The 11,225-nt window shown below is 40.6% G+C and overlaps 1 protein-coding gene across 1 annotated transcript; it reads right to left on the bottom strand.

The window, feature by feature from the left end:
* Nucleotides 1-2,409: 2,409 nt before the first annotated feature.
* Nucleotides 2,410-10,873, bottom strand: bfsp1 (beaded filament structural protein 1; the record flags this gene model as incomplete). The annotated part of the gene is made up of 8 exons (XM_079229506.1): nt 2,410-3,392; nt 3,645-3,736; nt 4,525-4,745; nt 5,518-5,631; nt 6,993-7,085; nt 9,063-9,158; nt 9,473-9,533; nt 10,500-10,873. The coding sequence occupies 8 exons, from the start codon at nt 10,871-10,873 to the stop codon at nt 2,410-2,412; spliced, it is 2,034 nt and encodes a 677-aa protein (XP_079085632.1).
* Between the last annotated feature and the right edge of the window lie 352 nt (nt 10,874-11,225).

Genomic DNA, 11,225 nt, shown 5'->3' with positions numbered 1-11,225 from the left:
TCCGTTTATATTTTTATGTGACATGCACTGTTTATATAGGAGGAAAGAAAAGGAATATGTGATTTATTTTGCAGCCTGTGGTCCTCAGTTCATATTTCATAATCTTTGACGTATGCTATAATAAATCTATTTAGCTGTTTATTTAAGCACTTGAGTGATTTGCAACACACTACCAAAGATATTGAGTAAAAGAAGGATGCCATTCTCTGTCACTTCAGAGACCAAAACGTACACAGGGAACAACAAAGAATATGATAAAGCCTAAATAACATTAAAAAAAGTAAAAAAAAAAAGTACAATTTCTCTGTCTGAAAAATATAGTCTAAAAAGTGGAGCAAAAACAGGGCATGGGATGAAGAGAGTGCTAAAACATCATGCTACAGTGAAAGAACTGTTATTTAAAATCCATTTTACTTGGTCAAAAGTAAAGGCAGGCTGACTTGTGTAAAGTTGTACTGAGATAAAAAAAATGAAAAAGAGGTTGGTTATAACGTACTCTAAGTAAACATTAGTGCTTTACTTTTATTCTTTTTATTTTGTAAGTGTTAAAGCTCGAGAAGAACAACATCATCGAGCCCTAATGTCCAAACCAACATTAAATTCCGTTTCTTGAGAAGGCACTTTGCAGCCACTTTGCATCAAACCAATTATAAATTAAATATACAATCGCCTTCCTCGGTGTAGCCTTACTAGAATTAACCACAGAGAGATGAAACTCAGACAATTAATCAAAACGGGCCCCCAGTAAATACAAACAATTATGGAAACCGCCGGCAGGTGAAAGCAATATTAATCAACAGCAGAATAAAACACCACAATGTCAGACAAGGCAGAGATTAAAACAAACGCCACGTCAGCGACTGCAGCCAAATGAGGAAAGTAGAAACTGAACACTGTCGTAGAAGACGTTAGCGTTTAGAACGTTAGCTACCCGGGACGCACCTGTTGGTAACCCAATATCGCAGGTGTGTCTGATTTGGATCATGTAGCATATCGGTGCAACAATAAATCAGTGATTAATTAAGGAAGATTCAACCTTTTTTTAAACTGCTACTGCTACAATTACGTTAACCATAACCGTACCTCATGAGAACCTGGTTTTCAATTGTATTGCCGCTTTTGCAGAATTACATCAAGTAAAAATCCAGAAGAGCTTCACACACCCGGACTCTTGAAGCGTGAACAATCACGTTCATCATATATTTTGGCAACATACGCAGAATGCAGTGTTTTTCTCTGTAGACCTCTGACCTGTTGGGGCCACAAACTCACCAGCAGCTTCTTCCTCTGCTGCTGATTTGGCTCGTTTTTTAAGGCCTTTCCGGATTACTTTTGTGTAGAGTCGGTGACGGACACACAATAGCTGTGATACAAAGCACGTAAGTAAGGGCAAAATTATGGACACAAAAAAAAGTACCTGATTAGCACACAGAAATACTTTGTTACAATAAGGAGAGTAACCACAACAAAGTTGCTTTATTGGGTCAAAGATGGCTTATTTTTCAAAAAAAAAACCCTCTCACACCATTTGCTCATTCAGTCTTTCATATCTGAAATCATATTATTTTTTCTTTTCTATTCTATCCTTTTAATAGTTAGATTTGATCATAATAAATGAAGGGACATTGCAAACTACTCAAGGTCACTGAAAAGTGTTTCCCGTGGATGCTGTAGCAGAATTCTTAACCCTTGAATGAAAATGCTGTAATCAACATCTGTATCTGTTCTGTACACCAACAAATATGGTGCATCTTTAAATGCCAAGGAGTAATTCCACACATACAGAAGTGGTTTTAGGACCCATTAAATATATGTCTGTGGTGCTTGGTGCACTCTGTTGTTTAAAAGCAGACCAGGGTGTTAATTGATTGTTGAATCATTTTTATTATTCAATATATTCAATATATCAAATTAATACACAGCAAAATTGTGCTGAGGGCAGGCAGTGGCATCGAATTGAACAAATCAGCTCAAAGGGGAAAGTTGGAGTTCTAAGACATAGTTCAGAGGGGTGGCACAACTTCTCAGTTTTTTTCTTTTTTTTCTTATTAAATTGTATTGGTGGCATGTTTTTTCATTGTCCCAAGTTTTCAGACAGTAAAGGACTTATGGCATGAGCATGGGTCGAGCATGGGTCGAACAACAACAGCAGTACTTGTGGAACCAGCAAAATGTATTCTGGTCGCAAGACCAGAGACTGCAAGCAAATGGAAGAGCATTGAATATCAGAGCAGGAATGTGTAAATGGTCTTAAGCTTGGTTGGTTTCCTTCAGAGACAAAACATATTGGTTTTATTACGGTAGTTTGAGGAATAGTGGTATTTGTCAGTATTGTCTTCTTGTCAGAGAACGTGAACCATGTAGGACCCAATTGGAGTTGACTGACTCTTCATGTTAGGTGACGTGGTTTCAATACTTCTTCTTGCTGGACTTCTCGATCATGGTCTCCACCACCATTGAAGTCTCCTCGTAACCTTTAAGCTTGCGGCCGTTGGAGAACTTCTCCACAGACTCCACCACCTCCAGCTTCTCGTAGCTCATTGCGTCTGGGGTAAAGCTGCTTGAGCTGGTGCTGGTGCTGGAGCTGGAGCTGGCACCACGAGGTGCAGGCTTTGGAATGGGCCCAATGTCATCCTGGCTTTTCTTGGGATGATCGGCAGCTGGGGTGGGATCTTTGGGTCCAGAGGGTGACGGGAGTGGGCTTGGATCTTTAGGGTCAGGATCTCCGTTCTTATTCTTACCTTTACCGCCGTTGTCCTTACCTTTTCCACCCTTATCATCGTCTTTTCCTCCTCCTCCCTTGGAGGGCGTGGGGGGCTTGGGAGGCCTGGGGTCAACTATGGGCTTAGGAGGTTGAGGTGGAGGTTGAGGTTGAGGTGGAGGTGGAGGAGAGGGTGTGATGGGTATGATGGGTGCGTGAGGATCATAGGGAGGCGTCATTCCATCTCTGATTGTTACGAAGATGTGGGCGGCTGATGGCGTGGAGGTGTAGAAGCATGGATCTGGGTAGCTGCCGTCGCCGGTGACAAGGACATAACGACCCTTGGTGTAGAAGTCAGCAATTGGCTCAGGCTTCTTGTACTTCCTCATTCTGTCTCTGACGATGTTACACAGAGTGTCAAAGGCCTTGCTGATCTGAGCTCCGTCTGGGACATCCTGTGGAGACACTCCAGTGAACACAGGCCTCTTCACCCTCTCCTCCTGCACTTCCACAGACGGGACCCCCTTTGGTTCTTCATCTGGCGCCTCTCCAGCAGCTCCCCGATTTCTATCCTCCTGTCCACTGTCCATCACGTCTTTCGGGGTCAGCTCTTTCTTCTTCAGGACTTTCTTGGCCTGGATCTTCTGGCGGGGCTTGATGCTGGTGATATCTTGGATAACCTGGGTGATATCTGGACACAGATGAGGCCATAAGTCAACTAGCTGTAACTGGTGAACTAAGAAAAGACCAAAATTGTGTATGCGGCAACAGACTCAAATGTTCTGAGATGCTAAAGACAATTAAGACTTCACTTTAGTTAACTTTGTAAGACTCAAAGTGTAAAAGAGTATTGAGTTTTCTCTAGCAATGGAAGCTGATTCCGTGTGCATTCAGAAGTGATTCTTAATGTAAACCAGCTGGTATGTGCTTATGGAGCCCTCACCTCTCCCCCTGCTTGATGCAGTGGGTGTGGGAGTGTAGCGGTAATTGGTGGTGAACAGGGTAATAGGAGTGCCAATTATCGCAGAATTCAACCTGCAGGAAAGAAAGCAGTCAAATGTTAGCAATGAAACAGCCATGAACTCAACAGTGTAGCTATGTACAGAAATCTGAATTTGTAATTCATATCTTTCAAAAAAAGGAAACAACTGTGGTAACTTTAAATAGCAAACAAATATAGCTAATCTTTTCTAAGAGAAAAAACATTTGTTGTCACCCAGTGCCATCTGTTGGCTGATTCTGCACTCTACACTAACCTAGTTATAACAGCATGTGAATGGACATTCTACAATTACACTCAAATTTACCCATGATGGTTTTCTAAGGCAGGTTCTGATATTCTTAAGAGTCATTAGCTTTAAGCTTTTCTGTTTTCTCACAAAGAAGTGTTTGTCACGAGGTAGATGAACCTCTTCTACCTCTTTAGATGTGCGGAGAAGACCAGTAAACAGCATGACCTTCATGCAGGGAGATCAAATTTACAGAAAATCTCATCATACCACGATAACTAAACATGTGAGGTTACCAAAATTGTTTTCTTTCTTTCTAGAGATAATTTCTAACATATATAAATCCTCCAACTCATTTTTTGCAGCCTTTGATCTATGCATATGTTAACTTGATTAAACCCATGTATCCTGGTCATAAGTTGGTCATGTAAAAGCAGTTTGCATCGCCTTCACTTAAGGTCAAAATGATTTCTCAGCTATTATTGCAGCCTTCAGTGGAGAGCTCCGTGCCATTTTAGCCTCTTCAGTCAGGCCTTGCATGCTTGTTCAAGTGTGTTCTCTGTGTGTGTCAGCAACCGGGTGGAGGCAGTCTACCTGTTGTCCTCGTTCTCGATGATCCTCTTGTACCTCTCCAGCTCATTCTCAAGGGATGTCTGGTACATGGCCAGGTGGCGACATTCACTGGTGAACTTCTCAAGGGAGCGCTCAGCTTCCTCGATCTCCTTCCGTAGAGATTCAATTTGCTCGTTGTACATCTGAATCTCATCGTCATAATTCTCCTGTGTGTTTTTGATGGATTGCTCCAACACTGTAGTCTGAAAGACAAGACAGGGGCAATGTTAATTAAGGAATTGGAATTTTTGTTTAAAATTGCAAACCCCCTTGAGTTGCTAATGAAAGTGAGAAGTAAAGGAAAACGATGAGCAAGGTTGAAAGTATAATCAGCCTTCTACCCATCTGTCATAAGGTGGTCATGGCTGACATCTAGTGGTGCTTCTGCAGCATCAAGCTATTAGCATCATGGTACGGAGGCTGCAGGGTTCCATTATTCGTTTGAACTTATCAAACAAAGTGAAATGAGAAAAGAAGTCAATCCTTCTAAAAGCATATGCAAACTGAAAAACAGTAATAGCTTCTCACAGTGTGATATATATATATATATATATATATATATATATATATATATATATATATATATATATATATATATATATATATATATAATTTTAACTGATTACTTTTGGTACCCTGACAAAACAACCATACAAACAATAGTTTAACAATTTGTAATTTTTGAATGGAATGAAATTACTGAAACAACTACAGTTTGTTTTGGGGTTGGGCACTTTCTGTGCATGACACAGGCATAAATAAATAAATGCATTAATCAATCAATCAACAAAATGTAAAAGAAAATAATGTTACTGGTTAGTTCGCAACAGAGGACAGGAGGACTGACGGACTAATGGAAATCCTGTTCAATATGTCACTCTTTTAATATTGGCTTGGTGGTAAAATAAAAGGAGAACATAAAAGGCATGTCATTAACATGAAACCTCCTGTTGTTATGGTGACCGTGTGACCCACCTCGGTCTGGAGGCGATGTTTCTGGGCCTGCAGCTGACAGAGGGCACTCTTATATTCCTCCAGCTCACTCTGCAGCCCCGGCACTTTCCTCTGGAACAGCAGCTTCTCCTGCTCCTTTAAACATGGAACACAAATCAATTATGACATGCAGACAAGCACACTTTGTCTGTACGCATGAAGGTTATAGACTCACACAGCCATCAGGCATGTCTCTGCCTGAAGTCTCACTGTATTAAAAGCTTCACTGATTGATTTTTTTTATTTATTTAATGGCTCTCTAACAATTGCATTGCTTACAGCAGTGATGTTTTATGTTTCATCCAGTCTTAAAATTAACCTATTGAGTGTGTAGAGGGCAGTGTCCACTATCCAGAGACTGAATTAATAATGATACAAGTGACGTAAGTGGCTGTTGTTAGAGCTTCACTCTGTACACCTGGCAGATCTATTGTAAGTAGTCATTGTCCTCAGTGGTATTAATTCACAGTTTCCAGTATTTAAACATGTACATTTTAAGTTTTGTATGAAGCAACAATATTAAGTGTTGCATTCATATAAAATCATAATCCAAGACTGAGATGCATCTTTACTGCAAATTCTATTCTGAATGTTTCTCTCCAAAGCATAAGCCTGCCTGCTATGTTGGAAAACAAGTAATTCAACTTAATATAAAGTTTGTGAAATTTTGCATGCGATATGTTTCGTAAACCTGATGTTAGGTTAGAATTAGTGGGACTAGTGCAAAACTATGCTGCCCTGATGAATGCACGAAAGCCCAAAACGGTGTGTTTACTTGTATTCGTTGTGGTGTACCACACATACCATAGGATCGTTTTGCTCACCATTTAAACCCATTTATTTAAATCCCTATACATACAGCTGGATTATTAAGTAATTAACATAATGCCAAATCTCTCCTTGTTTACCTCTGTCGTATTTTCATTGAATTTGAGCTAAAAACAGCAGCCATGAGCTGTGGCTCTTTATCTCTTCCCGTTGAGATTTAACTCAATCAATTAAACAATTTCTGCATCCAGAGCAGCTCTGCCTCTAAGAAATGTTTGTATAAATAAGACTCCAATCTCCTCCACAAATGCCGGTCACTCTGGCACGGTTGCTAAAAAATTAGCATGCACAGCGTTTTTTTCCTGCTATTTGCTTCATTATGTGTCCTGACGCTCTCAACCTGCAGGCCTGTCCATGTGGCCGATGGACTGCTTGACTGTCTGCACACGCACACACACACACACACACACACACACACACACGTGTGTACACACAATAAAACACCAACCAACTGAGAAGCTTGTAACCTCGTCAACCCCAGACACGTAGCCAGCGCTGACAAACATGCAAACAGCATCCCAGTGACTGCAGCACACACACACACACACACACACACACACACACACACACACACACACACACACACACACACACACACACACACACAGTGACAACATGAATGACCTCACCTCGGAGATGCCCACTGACACATTGGGAGCAAGGGGAAGTGTCTGGTTGATTTGCTGTAAAATGTTTACATAGGTCTGGATCTCTGCAAGATTCTGTAAAAGGAGACGATATAAAAGGAAAACATAAAATACAGTATACAACCCAGCAAAAGGATATGCATCCCTAAGCCCTAAATTGAACCACTTCATCTCCTCTGCTCGCAAACCTTTTGCATATTTACTTTGCACTTGGGGGAGAAAAATGAAATATCCAATAAAAGGCTTTCACTTAGCTGAAATATATTTATAAATGGCGCTCAAATTTCCTTAGAGCAAAGGGAGTTTCTTCTAAATTTCCATTTGTACAAGTGTGATCTTAGACTCAGTAATAAAGAAGAAGAGACATATTTCCTCTCTCCAGAGGGATACTTCAAAGCTCAGGGCCACAAGCCCAATATCCATGTGAGACTCCCTATTCTCTCCGACATAATACAGTGACAGCAGTGCCCTTTGATATGCTATCTCAATATTGCAGAGTCTGGGTTTAATTCATCATCAAAAGTATAATGCTGGGTGGAAATGAAAAAGGGATAAATTGCTTGGGAAAGAAAGTCTATGGAAAGTATGCTGGATGCATAATGTAACAGTTGTCATTTGTCTCAGCATTTGTGCGGCCGCTGTGTTGCACCTTCAAGCCACTGAAGACGATAATATTTCAGTTTTTCTGTATTTCCTCTGTGCCTTCCTGCCATGTGTCAATGCGTGTGAAGAGCAGTGTTACATTTTCTCTGTAACACTTTCCTCACTCACGTCATAGAAGGTGTATTGTTGCAAAAGCCCTGGGTACATCATAACACCTAGTCATTTGAAGAGTCGCGGCCTGAGGCCAGGAGTGTTCAAAAACAACTGAAAGGAAAACACATGCTGGGATCCTAAATACTATTTGAAACTAATATTCTTTGATGTGGATTAATTTTCTCAACTCACTGTGAGTTATTCAATAAATCCATACACAATATAGCCAACCAGAGATCAAAGATACTGTCAAAAGGAACAATATGGGCACAATTTCAAGATATGATTGCCCTTTAAAGAGCAACATGTAAGCGATATAAACTGCTATGAACAATAAATATGAACTATTAAAGCCATTACTCAGTGAGTGGTTTATATGAGTCTTGTTTCTGCCAGCCATCGATAAGCACTACAATGATGTGAGCATCAATACAATTGTGTCACTTCTACTTTATCTTTGCTCCAACATAAAACATATTGATTTATATGTTGATAAACACTCCCTTTGGTCACTGACAAAAACAATTGATTCCTGTAACATATGTATTCATGCTAACCTTTTAAATGTTTCGATTGTTAACTGTACAAGCTTAGCATTTTCACAGAATAGACAAATAACACATAACTATAGCATTTGCAGCTGTATTTTAAGATTGTTTGCAGTACTGACTCCATCCTGCTGAAATGTAAATTACCTTCTTAGTGAAGGTATCTGCAAAACATTGACGGGCAACCAATTGCATATGTTTGCCGGCTGCTTTTGCAAAACAACTCAAAGCATTTTAAAAAGGGACTTGAATCATAAGACAGGTCATACTTTCTTTCACAAAATGTAGCCATGTGGTTGTTGTTGCCTAACCAACAGCAGGACTACACTGGCAGCAATCATGTTTCCCTCAAATTGTATTTGCCAAAACTATACAACGAATAGAAACATAATTCCTTGGATGCAGGGTTTTTCTGTGGGGCTTTTATAAATGGAACAGGTGGACTGTCCAATGGAAATACATACACAGTTATGAAATAAAACATACATTATGAACTGAAAATACAATATAAGTGCCATAAAAGTAGATAAATCTATAGGAGAAGCCCATGATAATCCATAACTACTTGCCTGATAACTCTGAAGGAAGTATTTATATTTGGAGTTCTTGTTTAAAGGAGGTTTTATTAAAAGGGTAGACATTTACACTAAGTTATTTATGTCGATGCTATCAAAACTAGTCTTTTGAACATGGCAATGCTGAGATCTCAATAAGATCATATTGAACATTTACCAGTAGCGCCACTGACCTTCTTGTGTCTGTCTCTGGTGGAGTTGATGTCGTCCTGCAGGAACTGCGACTGGATCTGGTATTCCAGGTTTCTCAGCAGAGAACTGTCAGCCTCCTGCAGGACAAGAGAAGAACAAACAACAATAGGAACCAAACTGTGGAAGGTTCAGTGTCAAGTATATTTAGTTCAAGAGCCAAAGAATACTTAAGTGAAAAACTGCAGTCTTACAAACGCTTCAGTGTCATCCTAGCCATGTATAATAAATACTTTCTATCATGTATACTGTCTCTTGTTTCACATGCACAGGGTTTTCTATGTCTACATTTTAGAGGACTCTGATGAAGTACAACTAAAATGCTACTAATGTTAGTTTGAATGATTGTGTAAACACACTGTATTTGATAAATCCAGTTTATTTGATACAGTACCTTGTTCAATTGTTCCAGTGTGCCGCGTAGCTGTTCTTGATAATCACATTCATTTCTATATCTGGAACATAAAACATCTGGATTATGTGTTAGTCTAATATAAAAGCAAGAGAAGGTAACATTTCATGCGTTTGCTATGGGCTCGCAGTGAGACAGGACAGATAAAGGACAGATAAGGTTTTAAGACATCTGCGCCCCAGATTCCTTTCACAACACCAATACAACTGAAGTGAAAGGAATTGAAAAATTGTGGACATGTATCATAAAAAGGACATTCCCACAAAATCAAAATTCACTGTCAATTATATTTTGAGGGAAGCTTATTTGTTCCCGAGGTACGTTTTTCTTTTCGCAAACCCGTTTCTAATCAAAGTCTACCTAGATAGCAGGTTGGGGTGAATGGATCGGTCAAATAAACATGGGCCTTTCACCCAGAAGGCAGCGATTTGTGTCCCTTGTGAAACCAAACATACTTAATTGAATCTAAACCATGATCTTTAACTAAATCGAATCAAGTGGTTTGGTTTCAAATCACCTCATTGGCTACGTTGTTTAAACTGCAACCATATTATTATTATGAGTTTTACACATTAGATTCCATGTACCTCCATTAAACTTAGTTGCGTCATGGATTGTCTAGTGGTGAGTGGGGAAATGTGCTTAAGCTTTGTTTGTTGGATTTTCAGTGATTTGGGTGAACGGAACCTTAATTTCAGCATTATTTCAAATCATTATTTATTAAGTGTCTTGTGCGATGTTCAAACTGGTTGCAGTTTTCAGAATAAATAAATGTTTCAGAAAGTTGTATGATTCCCTGCTTTTAAGGCAGTACATTGAATTCAAATTTGACCTTGAAGATTGCATCCATTCTATCTATTGATTATATTGATCTACATGATTTGCTGAGAAGTATCGATGATCAGATTTCTTTAGAGCCGGCATCTACACTTCTTCTGCGTCTCTTCATTCCTATAGATGTCTAATCCCTCCATCTTTAAAGAAGATAAGACCAGCCTGACTCTCTTACTTGCTGGTGAATTCATCCAGCATGCGGCAAGCATCTTTCAGCTCTCGCTCCAGCTTGGCGTGGTCAGAGGACAGCTCTCGGATGCGCTGCCTGTTGACGCCAGTCTGCTCTGTGAAGGCCTCCTCTAGACCGCTGGCCTCTTCCATCCGCTGCAGCGTCTCCAGCTGCTTGCGGAACACGGCGTTGCGCTGCTCCAGGACTCGTGCCCTGTTGATGTACCGGGCAAAGCGGCTGTTGAGCTCCTGAAGGCTCTCCCATCCCTGGATGGCTGAGATGCCGGCAGAGGATTCGAAGTCCACAGGTTCCTCATCAAAGACATCTGAATGCTCGTACTTTTCCTTGCGCACCTCGTGCAGGTAGCTGGTCTTGTACATGGTGGTACACTTCCCTCGCGTGGGCTGGTGTTATCCCCGGAGTGCTTGGTCCCCTTCCGCACCTTTATTGTGTGAAAACTTGGGTGCTCACCCTTGGCTGTCTCATGCTAGACTAAACGCTGCACTGCACTGGCTGTTGGCGAAATAGCCCCAAAAACCTCCCCCTAGCTGTGGCCGCACACATTACGAGCCTGGGGCCTTCCATGGTTTATTGTTACCTTTGTGGCAGAGATTAGAAAAGCCATGCTGGTGATGACAAAGCAGAAGCACAAACACAAACAATTGGCTGGCCCGCGAAAGCACTGGGTGGTAGCACACCATTATTTTGCTTCTTAGTCAGCTGCTTTCTAGA

This window comes from Taurulus bubalis, assembly GCF_910589615.1.
Source record: "Taurulus bubalis genome assembly, chromosome: 14".
NCBI classification, from domain to species: Eukaryota; Metazoa; Chordata; class Actinopteri; order Perciformes; family Cottidae; genus Taurulus; species Taurulus bubalis.
Note: the sequence above shows the minus strand (reverse complement) of the source record. Positions and strands in the feature narration are given on the sequence as shown.